Source organism: Hyperolius riggenbachi, chromosome 12, assembly GCF_040937935.1.
Source record: "Hyperolius riggenbachi isolate aHypRig1 chromosome 12, aHypRig1.pri, whole genome shotgun sequence".
NCBI lineage: Eukaryota > Metazoa > Chordata > Amphibia > Anura > Hyperoliidae > Hyperolius > Hyperolius riggenbachi.
This window is the reverse complement of record NC_090657.1, coordinates 27925330-27946232: the sequence shown is the minus strand read 5'-3', so window position 1 is coordinate 27946232 and position 20903 is coordinate 27925330. Positions and strand designations below refer to the sequence as shown.

Below are 20903 nucleotides of genomic sequence, written 5' to 3'. Positions count from 1 at the left end.
CGTCGCTGACGTCGGTGACGTCATTCCGCCCCGTCGCCATGGCGACGGGGGAAGCCCTCCAGGAAATCCCGTTCTTTGAACGGGATTTCCTGATCGCCTATCGCCGGAGGCGATCGGCGGGGCTGGGGGGATGCCGCTGAGCAGCGGCTATCATGTAGCGAGCCCTCGGCTCGCTACACGATTTAAAAAAAAAAAATTTAAAAAAAACTGCTGCGCTGCCCCCTGGCGGTATTTTTCATACCGCCAAGGGGGTTAAGGAAAAAAAAAAGTTCCCTTTAAGAACAATGGATTGTGATAATTTTAGATCACATGCAATTATTTTATGGAATAGGCGTACTGGAAACATTTGATCTAATGGAATTGATCAGTTTATTTTAAAATAATAATTTAGCGAAAATGCTAAAAATTTACTTAAATTCTATGTGTGTGGGGCCAGCATGAAAGGAACACACACTTTTGTTAAAGAGAATCTGTACTGTCCGATTTGTACAATAAAAAAACATACCCATCGAGTCACTGTGATCTCCTGGATCCCTCTCTGCCATTTCCACCGCTCCCCGCCGAAATCCTGGCTCTTAATCGCAACTTTCAGGCAGTGTTTACAAACAAAAAACATGGCCGCTAACCAGGAAGTGATGTTTGTCTCTCTCTCTCTCTCTAATATATATATATATATATATATATATATATATATATATATATATATATATATATATATATATATATATATATATATATATATATATATAATATATATATATATATAAATATATATATATATGTACATACATACATACATATATCATGTTACAGTATACTACATCTTTGCATTACATCGTGAATTATCTGCACTCCAGTCTGGGATTAGCATGTGACAGGCAGCAGCTCCATCCCCCCTCAGCCTCACAAACTCAAAAAACTGAGAGCAGAGACCTGTCTGTGAGGGCTCAACAAAACACACACACACAGAGCCTGCAGGGGGCATTACTTCTCCCTATCACAGCAGAGGCAGCACATTCCCCTCTGCAGTAAGCCAAAGAACATTAGAACAGGTATAGGAACATATACGATAGAAGAAATAAGGCTGAACATTTGGTTACAGAGACTGTTTAAAGATAACAGTGGTCCCTTCATATCACCGCCAAACATTGCAAAGATTAGCGGTAAACATGATTTCAGCTTGGTTAACTTGTTTTTCGAAGTATTTAAAATGCAGCTATTTTACAGTCTTCCTAGCAGAAACTGCCACATGGGTGTGTCTCAGCCTGCTGCCAAAACAAATTAATTGTGGTGTGCAAAATGTGTAAAAAGTGCTGCCACCCTACGAGTACAAAATGGTGTTTTTCAGCAGGGAGACTGGGCTACACGCCAGAAGCCGGCAGATACAGGTCTCAGGGAGGGATAATAACCTCCTATGGAAGAGGCCACAGGGGAATGTGCGATTTACACTGGAAGTCCGCTTTAGGTTACAAAAAGACAAAGTGTATGTAAAGAGACCTAATAAAGAGAAAAAAAAAGTTTTATACATACCTGGGGCTTCCTCCAGCCCCATGTCCACGGATCGCTCCCACGCTGCCGTCATCAGTCTTCTCCAGCTCCGGGTCCCGCAAGTTCTGTCAGTTGCGGCCAGTCTGCACAAGAAAAGCGCCCTCTACGTATCTCTGCTAAGGCTGCAGTGTGGACGGCGGCATGGGAGCGATCCTTGCAGATGGGGCTGGAGGAAGACCCAGGTATGTATAAAACTTTTTTTTTTTTTATACATTTCTGGTTTCCTTTAAGCACCACTGATCTTCATAGAATTTTTTTTTAAATCAATATGCAGTTTTATTAAATTATTTTCTTAATGTTGGTAGCTAAACGTCTGAATCCAACAGCATTAAAGAAACCATCCTGGCTTGAATACTAGATTCTGATTAGTTGCTGTGGGTGAACATGATTGGTTGCTGAAGGTTAGCATGATTGGTTGCTGAAGGTTAGCATAATTGGCTGCTGAAGGTTAGCATGATTGGCTGCTGAAGGTTAGCATCTATTGCTCTGTGCCTCATAAACAGAGGTTGACATCTCTAGCCTTCCAATAAGAGCAGGGTTGTTTTATCAAAGCAGGTGCACAATAAACTGTAGCAAAAGGGGGGCAGTTGTCTGGTGCAAACAATCAGCACCTGCGCTTTAGTAACTGATACCGGATTGGTTGCTCAGAGTCAGTGCACCACCTTTCTGTCTGCACCTGTTTTGAGTCATCACTGTTGACGCATGTGATGTTCAAGCAGCTTTAAAAGTAGAGTACTGGAGGTAAGAATTACCGGAGTCCTTCATCAGTTTGCGCACTTTGTCCTCGCTGAAGGAGCTCATCTCACAAGGTTTGCCCGGCTGATCGCGATACTCCACCGTCTGGCAGTAAATCACCAGATCTGAGAGCTCCTGAGCTGTGTCCTGTTATGAAACAAGAGAACAATGACTGTACGTAATTGCCAATGAAAAGAATATAAAATACATGTGTCACTCTGCCTCCTTAAAAGTGAACCAGAGACGAAGCATCCTCATGTATTTTACCATATAGATCAGTGGCAACATTAGAGAAAACACCTACCCTGCTCTCCGTTTCATTCTTCACTGTCCAGCCTGCTTCCTTTCATCCCTGATAAAATCCCTGACTGAGCATTCAGTCTGGCTTTGCTATAATGACTCAGCTACAATGATTCCTGAGCAGAGCCACAAGGGGGCAGGCTTGGGCTTGAAAAGACACCAGAGAACACAGACTCAGCTATAATGATTCCTGAGCAAAGCCAGACTGTATGCTCAGTCGGGGATTTTATCAGGGCTGTTAACAAGCAGGCTGAGCAGTGAAGGATGTAACAGAGAGCAGGGTAGGTGTTTTATCTAATGTCCCCACTGATATATATGGTAATATACATGAGGGTGCTTCGTCTCTGGTTCACTTTAAGTGTAACGCCACTTTCATTTAATAATAAAAATAAAGGTCTTTATGGCAACTAGATGAATGGCAGAGGTTGCAGCAACCATTAACTAGCTTACCCCCTTGTTTACTGGCTGTTTGGTGCTCCTGGCCCCCAGATATGCTAAAGAAAGCTGTAATTGGGTGTGGCTGCACATGAGGTGTGTGCAGGCATTTGTCACAATTCTGTGCATATATGACTATACCTAGCTACACAAATGAAATTCTTACTGCAGAGGTAACTCAAGATAACAAAATTAAAACTTTTACGTACATCAATTGAACATTAGGTGCCATGCCTGATAGTAAGACTAATTCAGAAAATAGGTGATTTCAAATAAAAACAGGTGGGTAATTTTATTTAGCTTCAGAGCCCATCTTGTCTATATTGATTATTATAGGACATTCAGAACTACCCGTCTATTTAGAGATACATGTTCTTCTCTTTTGACAAAAACAACACTGTAACGTTACCCACCCCCTCCATCAGTTTTGCATTCAGTAGCTCCTGAAGAAGTGCACACTGTTTTACGAAACATGTCGAGCAGAAGACTGACTGAATTGTCAAACTTTTTCCGTGGCATTACAGTAATTGATCTTTGCATATTTTGCAAACTGAATGCATCTGTTAATGCTTTATGGGTACCATTGATATAAAAATCACCTGATGTGCATGCTTGTTTTGTCTCAAATTAAAAGCAAAGGATCAGTACAACAGCCAGGCGTAAAAAAGAAGTTGTTCCATGTTCCTCTTAATTCAGGATTCCCTTCAATAAATACAATGTGATGTATGGTTAAACGATTCCCGAAGTGACATGTGACATGATGAGATAGACGTGTCTATGTACAGTGCCAAGCACACAAATAACTATGCTGTGTTCCTTTTTTCTTTCTCTGCCTGAAAGAGTTTCACTTTTTCGCCGGACCTCAATCCTATATGGAGAGGTCTCCGGCCACATGAATCCAGGGGCAAGCAGTCCAATGCCAATGATGTAAGCTGGCTGAGAGACACTCCGAATAGCTCCAGGACTTTGTGCGGGTTGAAACCCCGCCCACCTACGCGTTGCGCCCGCCTTCTACGGGCTTCAACTGGGTGGCAAGGAAGAGATAAAAAGGGGAATTTCTTATCAGTGAGGGTCACACTGTAGTCACTTCCTGTCTGAGTCAGGACTGAGTCAGCCACTTACATACCTGATATTTAAATCTTTCAGGCAGAGAAAGAAAAAAGGAACACTGCATAGTTATTTGTGTGCTAGGCACTATACATACACATGTCTATCTCATCACGTCACGTCACTTTGGGTATCCTTTAATGTGCTTTATCAACACATTCTTATACAAAAGCCTACACTTCTTTCTTCTTTCAGTGTTCAAGCTGGTTGTTGTCATCTCCAATACCCAAAATGCAAGATATGAACTCACCACTCGGGTCCTCAGCTCTTCAGCCTCTGCAATCTGCTGCTCACAAAGCCTCTTCCCTTTCACCAGGATCTTCCCCTTCAGAGCCTACAAACCACAATGACATAAACAAACCAGGTCAGGTGAAAACACATCTGTGTATTTTGTGCAGCCCAAATAACAATGATGAATGGTTTTGTGAGAATAAACTGCAGCACAAATCACTGTGATTGGCTCACAGTGATCAGGTCAGGGGCAAATGAAAACGGTTCCAGACCAAAGTATGGAACTCTATGGACAGCGGAGATCTGTGGCAGGGGGATGCACTATTATGTCCTGTGCTCGGGAGCCGCCAGCATTAAAACTACGCCGCATCAGGCTTAGGCAGCCACAAGAGCAGCATCATTTTACCTATCGACTGTCCCAAAACGGATACAAATGGTCAGGGCCAGGCCAAAGCAGAGGCGAGAGAGGCTCCAGCCTCTGGGCTTAGTGTAGGAAGGGGCGCACAACTCACTCAGGAATCATCCCCCTATTGTGTTCAAAGCAGAGAAAAATAAGAAAAATGGGATACATTGCAGTGACAGCAAGCCAGATAACTAGATCTTAAGGTGTTGGAGGGGGCTCTTAGTCTAATAGCAATCAGTGTGTGATGGCTGGGGTGGGAGGGATGGAGGGGCGCACTTTGGTGTCTCAGCCTTGGGTGCTGGAGGACCTTGTCCCGGCTCTGCAAATGGTACAAAAAACTGCAGACAAAAAAAGTTTAAAACTGCCAAAAATCGCATCACAGTGCGTTTGCATTTTTTTTAAAGCACAAGATATAGGCAGCTATTCTCTCACCTCAGGGGATGGCAGATGGGCCGGGTCACAACCTTCTAGGGGTTCTGTTAACAACATGTCCCCAAGGATGGTGCGGAGATGATTAGCCATTGTCGCTTGCTGCTCCAACCCACAGTGATTCTCAATGGACAAGATGACTGGATAGGATGAACACTACAAGAGAAATAGGATTAATTATCATCCGCTCAGCTGGTTCCTTCCGTCATCTCGCATTTCCTGTGTCACAACTTATCAAATTTATCAAAATGGTAGTGCTAAGATCGGCAATGACGACTGAAGATCCTCTGAATTCAAATTATATTGGCCTATTTATAAAAGTGGAAATAAGCGCCCTTTTCCACAGCCAGCGTCTTGTGATCAGATCCCAATCTTTCACAGATCACTAAACGTTGGATACAGTGAAAGCGATGGAAACCCGAAGCACAAATTTCCATTAGTGCGGTAAGTTTGTGACGTGATTTTCTACAGAACGCAATCACCCTCCTGCTGCCTTTTTCATGTAATTGAGCAAATATACTTTGCATAGGAGCGCAGGATAATTGGATCGCAATCGAGCCGCTACGCGCTTTTCTGTGACTCAGCAATTAAAAAAAATATATTTTTCTGTTCATTTTTACTGCAGTGCAAATCGCGAACGCACCCGATAGATCGCAGCCCAATCAAAGTGGAATCACGTGAGTGGAAATTAGGAAGACATGCAATCATGTTTCTTAGTGGAAAATGGCCCGGGAGTGTTAGAAAGTGCTGTTCATTTTGCTGCGGATCTTTAGAGACACAAAAGAAATTGTGTACAATTTGTACTAGAATGGATGTATGGAAGATTTAACAACCCTCACTAATGAATGCCCCATACGATAAAACAGAGTAAGAGCTGGCAACAGCGGATATGCTGGGTTAGTCAGACCCGGATTTACATTACAGGAGCCTATAGGCCAGATATGTCAAACCGGTCCTACGAGGGCCGAGATCCTCACACATTTTTGATACAGCTCAAATGAATTGATGGCTCTGAATCAGGAAAGGTGTGGTCCATCAGGTAGGACACATTCCTTTCTTTCTCAGTCCATCATAAACACTGGCATGGATCTGGCTCTCCAGGCCTGGAGTTTGACACATGTGCTATAGGCACAGATATCCTGGCACCCTAGACTTCCCCCTCCATGAACCTACGGACCCCTTTCGAACTGCACCACAGGTGTGCCAGCTGGCCAAGTTGTCACTCCTCTTTGCCCATCATAGCTACAGGTGTCCCTTAGCATTAGGAAGCCAGAGGTAACCTCAGTATTAAGTAGCTAGAGTTTCCCTTGACTGAAGGGAGATCTTGTCTGTTAATGAGAATTTACTCACCCAGCTCTCGGCATTCCACTCTTTCATTAGGACTCTGCATAGGGAGGTGCTAGGAGAGGGGAATGAGCAGCCTTCCCATCATCAGGTGCCTGAAGGCACGTGCCTACAATGCCTTATGGTAAATCCGGCCCTGGGGTTAGTGTATCCACGGCTGCACAGATTTTCTGCCAGTCAGGGCCAGTACAAAGTACTACAACACTAGAGGTGAAGATTCTAAAGCCCCCCCCCCCCCCCCCATTTGATGCCTGCCCCAGTATAGGTAGCAAATGTGCACCAGTATTAAGTAGGTCCCCCCCCCCCCCCCAGTATTGGTAGTGAGACTTGCCCCCAGTAATAGTTAGCCGCCCCCACCCTCGTTTAGATAGCCAGATTTGCCCCCAATATTAGGTAGGTCCCTCCTCATTACAGGTGGCAACTTTCATTATATGCACCAGAGTCAGAAATGAGACGCTGCCACATGGCTGTAACTTCTGCAATAGCCAGGTGAAGGCCTCCCAGCCCTCTGCCTCGGCCCGGGTGTCAGTAGAATCAAAACACATCTGCAGCAGTACGTTTTTTTGTGCACAGCATTTAAACAGTCATGAAATCTGCCCAGCAACAGATAAGTGGTAGCCGTGCATTTGGTGTAAACGTGCCCAGAATGAAAAGTGGAGATGTTGCCCATATAATTTAGACAAGGCTTGTCTAAATTTTCCAGCCAGCAATAGGTAAAATGAGAGCAGGTGAGTGTGTTGAAGCAGATGCTCACCTTGAAGGCATAGTGTTTAATGGTGGCAATGACATCCTTGAAGAGGATCTTGGATGTGAACGTGTGTCCATGATAAATGACTGGCTCTCCGGCCGGCCCCTCCCAGCAGTCCAGCTCCACGCAGCGGCAGCCCTCCATAAATGCCCTACACAGACACAAGTAATGGTAAACTCATGACACACAGCACAGGATAGATCATGGAGACTGGGAGGGTCTACTCTTTCTGCTAGGGAAGGCAAGACTGGTTAACTCAGATGGTCAGAAGTTGTGTTTTCTGTATAGCAAAATGCATTTAAACTGAAAACACCAATAAACCCTAAATCAGTGATCTGCAAACTTGTCTCTCTAGCAAGTCCCACAATGCATTGCGGGAGTCTGACAGCCACAGTCATGATTCAGAAAGGCATATGCATTGTGGGACTTGTAATTCCTTAAAGTGAACCTCCGGACTAAAAATCTATTCAGCAGAACTGAAAAGGCTTGGTGTTTCTTTAACAGTTTCATAGCACCAGAACTTTGTTTTTCTTACCAAAGCATCATTTTTAGCTGCATTTTTAGCTAAGCTCCACTCCACCACCTCACCAACAAAATCAAGGTTTTTTTCCCCTGATGCTGTGCAAAGCATGATGGGATTTCCTATGTTGTTATTCACGTTGCCTAGCAAATGGGAAAGGTGATCAGCAAACAGGACAGTTGGAACGGTGTCTCATACTCCCTGTCACCTCCTTTCAACCAAAAAGATGACTGCCCTCATGAAATAAAACATTTGCCTGTTCTTTTAAAACAGGGTGGGTAAGATATTATATTACCTATCTACTTTAATTAACATAACGAATGTAACTTAAAGGAATTGTCAGGCAAAAAAAAAAAAAAAATTAGTTTCACTTACCTGGGGCTTCTACCAGCCCCATGCAACCATCCTGCGCCCTCGTAGTCACTCACTGCTGCTCCAGTCCTCCGCCGCCAGCTAGTTTTCTTTATATCGCGTACATTTTTACGCGTTCCCGCGGGTGCAGGAACATTAACACATACATTTTTACACGTTAGTTGTGCAATGCATAAATTTTTACGTGTTGCATCGCTAACGCATAAAAATGTATGCGTTGGGAATGCATAGAAATGTATGCAATGCGGCCCGCCGACCCCGAGGTCAGCAAAGACGAAACTAGCTGGCAGCGGGGGACTGGAGCAGCAGTGAGTAACTACGAGGGCACAGGATGGCTGCATTGGGCTGGTAGGAGCCCCAGGTAAGTGAAACTTTTTATTTTTTGCCTGACGATTCCTTCAATGACAGTATGTTTGTTTAGGATGAAGTTCCTCTTTAGCAGCTGGAGAGTCAAGTTTGCAGATCACTGACCTAAATCAATAGCAGGAAGTAGCCACCAGTTACGCTTGGACTTCCAGACTTGTTCATATCTACAGATGATGTATTTCATGAAAGGCAGACATCAGAGTAGGCCTACAATCTCCTCACCTGATATAAGACTCGGTGCTGCTGGTTCCCACTAGCTGATGGTTGGTCAGGTAGGTGTTGTGGGAGCTGGAGATGAAGTAATGGCTCAGCGGATGGTTCATTTCCTGGTACACTTTCCTGTGCTTGTGATTAAAGAGGTCTCCTTCCGCAGACAGCATGTACATCATGAAGCCCTCCTGCATCATCAGGTCATGCTGCTTGGCTGAGGATAGAGAACAGCAAGAGTCAAGAATTAGCTCAGACCATGGAGCCGCCAATGCCGGAACCAGATGACAATTAGTGTGTACCAAATACCCATCCATTTATCCATCTACCTGCTCAACCCACTGCCCACCTGTAGATCCAGCCATATAAACATATCATGATCAAGCAAACATGGCTGATGGGTCTTAACAGGTGTACGTTTTATTATTATTACACTACCGGTGAGCTGGGCGCAGGGTAAGCAGAAAGACTGCTTACCCTGCTGACGCTCAAATCCCCAGCGGCGTTAAATACCATTCCCCCTCAGAGTCTTCACAACTTGGAGGGAGATGTAATTTGGGGTCCTGCGACCGCAGGAACCCCGAATTACCCTTACGCGCCCCGCACTATAGCATTGCTGCTATAGTGGTGCCTAGTTTCAGTGCTGAGCGTCGTGCACCAAAACAACCTGCTTCACTTAACAGAACGAAACCAGATGGTAGTGTGAATAGGTGTAGTCATGAGCTGTTTACATCGGAAATGCGTCCAATTAGTCTATGCCAGTGATGGCTAACCTTGGCACTCCAGCTGTGACAAAACTACAAATCCCATCATGCCTCTGCCTCCCCGAGTTATGCTTAGAGCTGTTAGAGTATTGCAATGCCTCATGGGACTTGTAGTTCCACCACAGCTGGAGTGCCAAGGTTAGCCATCACTGGTCTATGCTCTGGCCAGACACTTTAGGCAGGGAACACACTTGACTGTTTTCGTGCGCGTTTTCTGCACAGAAAAACTGAGAACTCATGTTAATCAATGGGCTAGTGCACACTTACTGTGTTGTTCAAGCACAGAAAAAAAACTGACATTCTGCATCCTGAATCTGCACATTTTGGCAGTTTTCTGTATCAATTACATCAGCTGCTGTGAAAAAAACGCGCGCGTTTTCCTGCATGGAAACACACTTGGTGTGCAGAAAAAGTATGCAGAAAAACGCGCGCGGAAAACTGAAAGTCAAGTGTGTTCCCTGCCTCAAAAGTACAAACCGCTCCAGTTTACACCAATGCCAGCCAGCTGGATATGTGCAGCTATTTCATTATTCTAAAAGAGTCAAGCCAAATCACACTAATGGTGACTATACACTGTACAACAACTTTCGGTTTTCCCATTTATTCGACCAAAATATTTTTTTTTCCGATCAATAAAAAGGCCCTGATGAGTCATGCACTTGTGACGAAATCGATTGGGCAGAGCTGCCGTGGAACATGCGAGCAACTGGTGTGTGTGTGTGGGGGGGGGGGGGGATTAGGCGGAGGATACCGGCGATAATCTGGGAAGCCGATCGGTCAGCTCGGGGGGGCCGAGCTGGGGAGAGCCCGCAGGAAAAACTCTACGCTGTATCCAACCCCGCACAGATTGTGAGTGTCATTTTGAGTATATTTTTTAATTTTTTATGATATTTGCGCAATGAGGAATGTTCAATCTCTTGAAGTGACATACTGTTAAGCAAGCTAATGAGACACTGTGGACTATGGTGACTGCTGCAAGAAGGGAGACACGTGAATAGGCGAGGGAAGTCTGTGAATATCCCATATGCGCATTTAGACCATTGTTGATAGTGGACCAACTTATCCGGTGAGTCGCTCTCCACGAGGTGTTGGTGGTGGGAGTTGCTTAGTATATACAGCGCTGGTCAAATAATTATTGAAATAAACACTAACGATTATCCTGTTTTTTTTCAATAAAAATGCAATCAGACATGTTGGAAAAATCGTTATATTGAACGGAATAATCAAACGAAATTATCTAATCGAAACAAAAAAAAAATTGTACCATGTATGGGCACCATAAGGATGAGCAAGCAGTTTCCCTAGGAGCTAACCTGTACCCACGTGTTCACAGAGGGGGCCACGGGAGAGAGAGTTTTCCATATAAATGTATATTGCTGTATATTAGTATGTAACCCCGCCTTCCAAGTGATGTTTAGCCTAGACTATGATGTCACACAGCTATCTGCCCCAGAGCACTCTGGGTAATCAACTGACATTCCTGCTCAGTATACAAAGGGGGGGGGGGGGGGGGAATCCCACAATGTTTCCCCTTGCCAGCAATAAAGATGTCGACACCACTGATATATTTCAGAATGTAAATCAGGGCGAGGTAAGATTTACAGTGAGCAAACACTGACTCAATACATTACTTATTAGTATTTAATGAAGATTGTAAAAATAAAAAAATAAAGCAATTTTATGAATTAACTCATAGTAAAGTTTCTCTTTAACTGATAGGCTGAAGTTCTGCTTCCATAAAACTTTGATTAGCATTTGATAACTTGAGGAAATCATTAGCATTGCTCATACACACATTGCTGCTGATGTGTTTACAAAACACAGGAAATGATTTAATTGACCGATGACTGCTTTTAATAGGTTTGTTTTCCAATTTAAATACCAGTATTAGGCCACATTTATACTTGCTGACAGACTCACACGAGGTTGCTGAAAGTGCAATAGGAGGACACATCAGGCGTTTACGAGCGCAGCCATTGCTGGGTGTGGAGAGTGGTTGTGTTTGCACCCAAGATAACGAGCTGTGATTAAACTGGCAGAGCCGGGAGAACAAGTTTGCAGCATGAAGGATGATAACAGCGGGATAGAAATGTACACATGCTACAGGTGGGTGTGCAGCACAGACTCGTGCGTTCCAAGGATACGTACTGCCCTCAGGGATGCCTCAATGTATTGCTGCAGGTGAGGCAGAGGAAATGACTAGTAACAATTCTAATAGTTACAAAGCATCGTGTGAGGTTACGGCTGCTTGACATGTAGATGCCACAGGGTACAGATAAGTGCCTCTGTTACGCTTGCGACACATGGTATAATCCAATCATTACATAAATCAATTGTTAAAGTGGACCCCAATAAAAAATACAGGGTTTCAGAAATAAAATCTCTTTTCTAAATTATAATAATAAATAGCAGCCTTTTTTCAGCAGCATGATGACAAATATGAAATATTTTACATTTATTGGAGAAACCCCTCCCTTCCTTTCACAGAATCCGGCAAACTGGTTTAGTAGATGGTGTCCAGCAAAGGAGGAATTGCTAATGGCTGCCACCTGTATAACCCTAGTTATGAAAAGAGAAGGGTGAAAAGCATGCACTGAAATGCTAATAGGCCTGAAGGAGTGTTTATTTATCTTTGTATGTGTCAGAGTGGTGCAACTAAATATTTTGAATTAAAAAAATGTTTGGTTTGGGTCCGCTTTAAGTACTGAAAGATCTTAAAGTGGATCTGAGACGAAGCACCCTCATGTATTTTTTTTGTATCAGTGGGAACATTAGAGAAAACACCTACCCTACTCTCTGTTTCATTCTCCACTGCTCAGCCTGATTGTTATCAGTCCTGATAAAATCCCCGACTGAGCATTCAGTCTGGCTTTGCTCAGGAATCATTATAGCAAAGTCTGTCTTCTCTGATGTCTTTTCTAGCCCAAGACTTCCCCCTTCTGGCTCTGCTAGAATGACTCAGCTATAATTATTCCTGAGCAAAGCCAGAATGAATGCTCAGTCTGGGATTTTATCAGGGCTGGTAACAAGCAGGCTGAGCAGTGAAGGATGAAACAGAAAGCATGGTAGGTGTTTTCTCTAATGTTCCTACTGATATACAGGATCTTGTCAAAAAATTAGCATATTGTGATAAAGTTCATTATTTTTTGTAATGTACTGATAAACATTAGACTTTCATATATTTTAGATTCAAATACACACAACTGAAGTAGTTCAAGCCTTTTATTGTTTTAATATTGATGATTTTGGCATACAGCTCATGAAAACCAAAAATTCCTATCTAAAAAAATTAGCATATTTCATCCAACCAATAAAAGAAAAGTGTTTTTAAAACAAAAAAAAAGTCAACCTTCAAATAATTATGTTCAGTTATGCACTCAATACTTGGTCGGGAATCCTTTTGCAGAAACTGACTGCTTCAATGCGGCGTGGCATGGAGGCAATCAGCCCGTGGCACTGCTCAGGTGTTATGGAGGCCCACGATGCTTCGATAGCGGCCTTAAGCTCATCCAGAGTGTTGGGTCTTGTGCCTCTCAACTTTCCCTTCACAATATCCCACAGATTATCTATGGGGTTCAGGTCAGGAGAGTTGGCAGGCCAATTGAGCACAGTAATACCATGGTCAGTAAACCATTTACCAGTGGTTTGGGCACTGTGAGCAGGTGCCAGATCGTGCTGAAAAATGAAATCATCATCTCCATAAAGCTTTTCAGCAGATGGAAGCATGAAGTGCTCCAAAATCTCCTGATAGCTAGCTGCATTGACCCTGCCCTTGATAAAACACAGTGGACCAACACCAGCAGCTGAGATGGCACCCCAGACCATCACTGACTGTGGGTACTTGACACTGGACTTCAGGAATTTTGGCATTTCCCTCTCCCCAATCTTCCTCCAGACTCTGGCACCTTGATTTCCAAATGACATGTAAAAGTTGCTTTCATCCGAAAAAAGTACTTTGGACCACTGAGCAACAGCCCAGTGCTGCTTCTCTGTAGCCCAGGTCAGGCACTTCTGCCGCTGTTTCTGGTTCAAAAGTGGGTTCATGCTTCCATCTGCTGAAAAGCTTTATGGAGATGAAGATTTCATTTTTCAGCACGATCTGGCACCTGCTCACAGTGCCAAAACCACTGGTAAATGGTTTACTGACCATGGTATTACTGTGCTCAATTGGCCTGCCAACTCTCCTGACCTGAACCCCATAGAGAATCTGTGGGATATTGTGAAGCGAAAGTTGAGAGACGCAAGACCCAACACTCTGGATGAGCTTAAGGCCGCTATCGAAGCATCCTGGGCCTCCATAACACCTGAGCAGTGCCACAGGCTGATTGCCTCCATGCCACGCCGCATTGAAACAGTCAGTTTCTGCAAAAGGATTCCCGGCCAAGTATTGAGTGCATAACTGAACATAATTATTTGAAGGTTGACTTTTTTTGTTTTAAAAACACTTTTCTTTTATTGGTCGGATGAAATATGCTAATTTTTTGAGATAGGAAATTTGGGTTTTCATGAGCTGTATGCCAAAATCATCAATATTAAAACAATAAAAGGCTTGAACTACTTCAGTTGTGTGTAATGAATCTAAAATATATGAAAGTCTAATGTTTATCAGTACATTACAAAAAAATAATGAACTTTATCACAATATGCTAATTTTTTGAGAAGATCCTGTATATGGTAAAATACATGAGGGTGCTTCGTCTCTGGTTCTCTTTAACTGATAATTTGTCAACGGAAACTCAATTGGAACAGCTGGAAATGATTATTTTGTTTGTGGGCATCCATGGGATCAATCATGATTTTACTTTTGTACCTCCTGAATTAAATTATTAAATCCGTTGCTTACGGTGCATACACACATTCAAATTTCATTGGCCAATGATTGACCACTTTTACCACTTCCATATACTATTATATATATTTTTTTATTTTTGAGTATGTATATAGTGCTGACATCTTTCAGGACACTGTACAGAGCATTATTGTTTAGTCACTAACTGTGCCTCAGAGGGGCTCACAATACTAATCCTTACCGTAGTCATAGGTCTAAGTATGATGTAGTGTATGTATCGTAGTCTAAGGCCAATCCAGTGGGATGCCAATTAAGTTATCTGTATGTTTTGGGGATGTGGGAGGAAACCAGGGTGCCCGGAGAAAACCCACGCCGACACGGCGAGAACATACACACTCCGTGCAGATAGTGCCCTGGCTGGGATTCGATCGAGGCGAGAGGGCTAACCACAATGCCACCGTGCTGCCCCAGTATGAGAGCTTATCTACACAATCGGTTCATAGTATTCAAAACCTGTTGGCCTTCATACTACATGAAGATGGTGAAATTGATCAGTGATTGGCCAATCAAAACTGGATATGTGTATGGACCCTTAAGCCTGGTGCACACTTTCAATTATGATTGGCCAATCACTGACCAATATAGTTACATAGTTATTTGGGTAAAAAAAAAAAGACATATGTCCATCGAGTTTGAAGCGGATCCGAGATGAACTTTTATACATTGCATAATTGTATTCCTTTCATATAGTTTATAGGGCATTCCTCAAGCCACATACTTTTTTTTTCTTCGTTTTAATACTTTAATTCCCTATAAACTAAACAAGCCTCGCCCACAGCTTCTCCAAAACGCCAAGGCACTCAAACCCTTGTAGCAAGGGCTTATGGGAGCTCAGTCTGAGCAGGAGGAGGGGGAGGTTACTAGCCAGAGATTTCAGAGGCAGAGGGGAGGGGAGGGAATTTCTCACAGGCTGAGGGGTGGAGATGTAGTTGCAGATTACCTGTGTAATGATGGCAAACAGAACATGGCTGCCCTCATTGTATCACAGGAATAAATCATCATAAACTGTTAAAGCCGTTGTCAGCCAGATTTGCTGTGTAAACTATCTAAACTTTAGATAAGATATATAGACAAGTTACTTGTTATAGTTAGTTTTTCATCTCAGATCCGCTTTAACCAGAAAAAGTATAAAACCAGCCTGCTCCCTCACATATCCCCTATTTCCAGCTCATGTAGTATGCGGGCCAACAGACTTGGAATACTATGAGCAGATTGTGGTGGTAAACCTTCATACTACAAGGATGTTGTAAAATTGGTCAGTGATTGGCCAATTATAATTGAAAGTGTGTAGCAGGCTTTAGGGTGCATAAACACATTCAATACTGATTGGTCAATTTTGACCACTTCCATGTAATGTGAGGGTCAACAGACTTTGGATAACATGAACAGATTGTGAAGAAAAGCTCTCATGCTACATGGAGTTGGTAAAATTGGTTAGTGATTGGCCAATCCTAATTGAAAGTGCTTACTAGGCTTAAAAGATTCTATCAGTTCTGCTCTGAATTAAGCTTGGTACACACCTTCAATTTTGACTGGCCAATCACTGACCAATTTTATCACCTCTATGTAGTATGAGGGTTTACCTACACACTCTGCGCATAGTATTCAATATCTGTTGACCCTCATAATACACATGAAGATGGTAAAATTGGTTAGCGATTGGCCAATCATAATTGAAAGTGTGCACTAGGCTTTATACAGCAGATTTTGACTGCACTACGATCTATAGCTGTATATACACATCTATTTCTCATTGGCCAATGATTAGACAATTCTACCACTTTCATGTAGTATGGTAGCTTATCTACGCAATCTGCTCATAGTTATCAAAATATGTTGGCCCTCCGACTACATGGAGGTGGTAAAATTGACCAATGAGTGGCCAATCAGAATTTAATGAGTGTACATACACTAAGATCCACAATAAAGCCTCAACAAACGAGAGATATAACCAGTGCTGTTTCTTGGGCAGTGCGGGCAGGGCGACCAGCATGGGAAGTAGAAGAAGGGGGGCGGAGGCAGAATGACATAACCGGTAGGAAGCTGGTGACGTGCGGTGCAGCCAAATGGAAGAAGAAAGAAGATTACCGGGGCGATCACCTTCCTTGACTCCTCCTGGGCTGCCTGGATCAGACATCAAGAAAAATGCAGCAGTCCCAGGAGCTCAACTGTGATTATATAATTGAGCCAGGGAGTCAGCCAGTCCACACCCGGATCCCTCAGGGTGCAAAAAGTCCACAGCAATAGAAGAAAAAGACTGGGTCTCTCCCTGGATAAATGCAATTGTAGCTCTATTTTATTGCACCATAGTGACAAAACCCTTGGTGCAATAAAATAGTGCTACAATTGCATTTATCCAGGTAGAGACCCAGTCTTTTTCTTCTATTGCTGTGGATCAGACATCAAGTCATCATCACGTCACCACCGCGTGATGACACCTGATGTCCTGTAGCGGTACTGCAGGCTGTCAGTGCGCGGCGCCCATGGAGGCGTCGGCTTTCCGGGCTCTCTTTGCCTGTGTGTTTTACTTGTCCCTGCTTCCTCCTGGATGATCTACTTGTGACCTGTGGCTATGTGACAGTCCCTAAAGAGTAAGGGTTCGCGAGTCCACGGGGGTGGGGGGGTAGGGGGGGTGGGGGTGCAATTTTTACAACCTCGCCCTGGGTGCAGTTTAGCTTAGAAACTGCCCTGGATATAACCCACCGTTCTGTCACCAGGAAACTAATTAGAGCAGCTCATCTGCCAGTAATGGCGATCTCATTGGTCATTGGAGTGAAGCAAGGGACAAAATCCAGCTTCACATTAGCAGAATCAGAGCCTTTATTCTGTTCTGGGGTCAGAGGGTTTCCGGAGTACAAAGTCTGGTACACACAGACAAATGTATTGGATGTTTAAAACACGATCAAATATCAGATTATTCATAGATCTCTGCATGACCAGATTGCACAGATATGATAAGTGTGTGAATGGAAGCAGAAGACCTCTAGGATTTGCCTTGCTTCGGGGTCACACAAAATCACTTGGCTGAGGAACTTCAACTTCAGTCAGGCTATGAGGATGCTGGGTACATACGCAGAGAACTGTTGCTTAGGTGGCAGGGGCACAACTATTAGTCATGGGGCCATTAGTCAAAGCTTTGATACCCAATCCCCCCCCCCCCACCAACGTTCACACCCTTTACCTTGCCTACCCCCGACTCTCACAGCCTTGTGACCCAACTTGCAAGGGTCATAAAACAAGTGTAGCCATTATACTCTTCACATTCAAAACCGGTGTAGCCACAAAAACACAAAAAAGTGCTCTGGGCCTGCCTACAGGTGCAGGGGCTGCTCGCCTGTAATTATGCCCGTGTTAGGTGGAAATGAAAGGTCAACAGCATAAGATAGATAGTTGTCCACAAAGTAAGGACTGTAATAATGGGTCTGTGCAGGAAGCACGGTGTTGCAGGGTCACCAGTTATTACGTCACAGTGTTTTTGTGTAGAAGTGAATGAAAACCTACATAGAGATCATAACCTGCTGAACCAGTTGTTGACTCTCTCCCCCTTCTTTCTGCTATCATCACTTCATCTTGGAATGTGACCTGGTCATTCAGGAAGAGCACGCTGGCCCAAAGCAACCACCCCACCCTTGCATGTGACAGCAGATGAGTGACACAGCCAGGTCTCCCGTGTGACTGTGAGGCATGAGATGAGAAGATGAGATGCACACATTAGATCCAGATTCCTGCCTAACAGGGAGACATGCCAACAATGATGATATGCTGGTGCTTTATTAACCTCTTGGCTGCACCTCCTCTTCCTACTGGAAGCCACGCTGTATGCTGACATCCTCCATGTCGCAATCACATGACACATGAAAGGGACACAGAGGATGATGTCAGCATACAGAGCGGCTCTCGGGAGGAAGAGGAGACACGTAGCAATAGGGAGTGCAGAGGTTGCGACTGCACCGGGGCCCTTGGATACTGCAGTATTAGCTCCTTATTGGGCATAAGAGAGAAATCACCGCTGGGAGACTTGGGCGCAGAATACTGCCGGTATATGGCTTATCCTGCTGCTGCACAAGTTCCCGGAGACGTTAAATACTATTTCCCCCTCCAGGTCCATGTGGATGGTGGGGAATGAAATAATTTGGCTTCCAGCAATTGCTGGAGGCCGAATTACGGTGTTTGAAAAGTAACTTCAGCTCAGTCTTCTGTTACTCACTCTGTGCCGCTATAGCCGTAATTCCTATTACGGCCTATGGTGGCGCCAGCTGTGCCCAAATCTCCTGCGCTGGAATAGCAGTGTTCGCTTTATTGGTCCTGTGCTGGTAATAATCACTTCTATAGATGCTTTGAATGGTAGTAATCATTAACAAGCGGTTCCTCAATCCCGTTCGCTGCATCAACTAAAGTATGTTTCTGTATAAGTGCTTGGATGGGGGGCAATGTAAAACTTGCACTCCCATAGCTCCTTAGCTACGCCACTGATCAAAGCGCCCCCTGCACTACTCAGCATTTGGGGCAGCCAGGTGGAACAGGCAGGACAGGTAACTCATACACGCAGGGCCGGCGCTACCATTAAGGCAAAGGAGGCAGCTGCCCCAGGGCCCCAGAGCTTGTAGGGGCCCCCAGTGGCTACAAGAGGAAAACATTTTTTTTCAAATCGGCCTTATAGTTTTTGAGAAAATCGATTTTAAAGTTTTAAAGGAAAAAATATACACATTTAAAAACCTGCCGACTTTAATGGTTAATAGCAAATCCACCTTAAATGCTAGAAACCCTAAATTTGCAAGATATGTTAAGGAGATCATTAGGAATAAGAGGAAAAAACTATTTTTCAAAAAGACCTTATAGTTTTTGAGAAAATCAAAGGAAAAAAGTATACTTTTAAATGCGGTAAATGTCACTTTTAGTAGCAAACCTAACGGTAGTGTAATTTTACATGCATCAAACGAAAAGGCAATAAATTTCCTGACGGGGTTTCCAGGGGGTCCATACGCAGCCGCAGCCCTTTGGCCAGGGATCGCTATACAGCCGCAATATGGATGTATGAAGATCCCTGTCATTTTTTCCTATTTTCCCAATTTTTTTTTTATGTTTAGAGTGTGGGAATTTTTTTTTAAAAAAATTATGTGGGGTCCCCCCTCCTGAAACTTTTTAACCCCTTGTCCCCCATGCAGGCTGGGTTAGCCAGAATGTGGAGCTCCGACCGATTGGGACTTCACACCCTGTTATACCAGCTGCAAAAAAGGTCCCCTAATGCTGATTTTTGTTCCGGGGTATATGTTGGGGGGGCCCCCCAGGTTTATTTTGCCCTGGGGCCCCATTGTTGCTTAAACCGGCCCTGCGTAAACGGTGGCCAAGAGGTTAATAACGCATAATAATCATAACCATACTGGTTAGAATGGGATGAGCAAAAACTAAAAAATCCACAGCAGTGTTTAGGGCTGCTGGTTCATGCTTCCACATACCACCATAGCCTTTATATATCTACGGGGCTTTAGATTACATCTAAAGGTAGCCACACACCATACAATTTTATGATCCACGTTTATTCCAATTTGATAAATGCGATCGTTTGTACAGAAATGTCGAAAGGTGTTTTTTTTTCATATGTTCGAGAAATCTGACTGAATTTCCAATTTTTAATTCGATAAACGATCGGGAGTGTTGGATTCTCCAATTAATTTATATGAAAATTGAATGGTGTAGGGTAGATTGACAGTTTTCCCTACAACAGAGCGTTTTTATTGAAATCATTTCAGATTATGGTGTGTGGCCACCTTAAGACTCAAAAAATTATTACCCGATACATTTGTTTCTGATTGTTTTAGGAGGCATTTTAGAAATGTTCACTGTACAGACACACTTCTCGGCTACCGGCTGGTAGTGTGTTCTGTTCTATGGAAGGGAATGGGAGTCCGGGGTTAGACAAAACAAATAACATTTATAATGCGCTTTTCTTTAGGCGGACTCAAAGCGCTTTGGCAACAACCACTAGGATGCGCTCTATAGGCATTAGCAGTGTTAGGGAGTCCTGCCCAAGGTCTACTTACGGAAAAGGTGCTGGCTTACCGAACACAAAGAGCCAAGATTTTAACCCAGGTCTCCTGTGTTGGAATCAACACTATCCAGCCACTGCAGGCAAGCAGGAGCATCAGCCAATCATGTTACAACTGAAGGTGAAGCCACCAATGACAACTGAAGAGGAAGCCACCAATGAAAACTGAAGGCGAAGCCACCAATGACAACTGAAGGCGAAGCCACCAATGACAACTGAAGGCGAAGCCACCAATGACAACTGAAGAGGAAGCCACCAATGAAAACTGAAGGGGAAGCCACCAATGACAGATGAAGGGGAAGCCACCAATGACAGATGAAGGGGAAGCCACCAATGACAACTGAAGGGGAAGCCACCAATGACAACTGAAGGGGAAGCCACCAATGACAGATGAAGGGGAAGCCACCAATGACAACTGAAGGGGAAGCCACCAATGACAGCTGAAGGGGAAGCCACCAATGACAGCTGAAGGGGAAGCCAACAATGACAGATGGAGGGG

General features: G+C 43.9%; 1 protein-coding gene across 4 annotated transcripts in view; it reads right to left on the bottom strand.

Moving 5' to 3' along the window:
- The window catches only part of PLCD3 (phospholipase C delta 3), a 172395-nt gene that overhangs the window by 27265 nt on the left and 124227 nt on the right, over positions 1–20903 (bottom strand). For all 4 annotated transcript variants that reach the window (XM_068263207.1, XM_068263206.1, XM_068263205.1 and 1 more), the window contains 5 exons: positions 8761–8962; positions 7287–7431; positions 5192–5344; positions 4376–4459; positions 2301–2430 (listed from right to left, as the gene is read on the bottom strand). In XM_068263207.1, coding sequence (XP_068119308.1) covers positions 2301–2430; positions 4376–4459; positions 5192–5344; positions 7287–7431; positions 8761–8962 — 714 coding nt within the window. The remainder of the gene's footprint in view (positions 1–2300; positions 2431–4375; positions 4460–5191; positions 5345–7286; positions 7432–8760; positions 8963–20903) is intronic.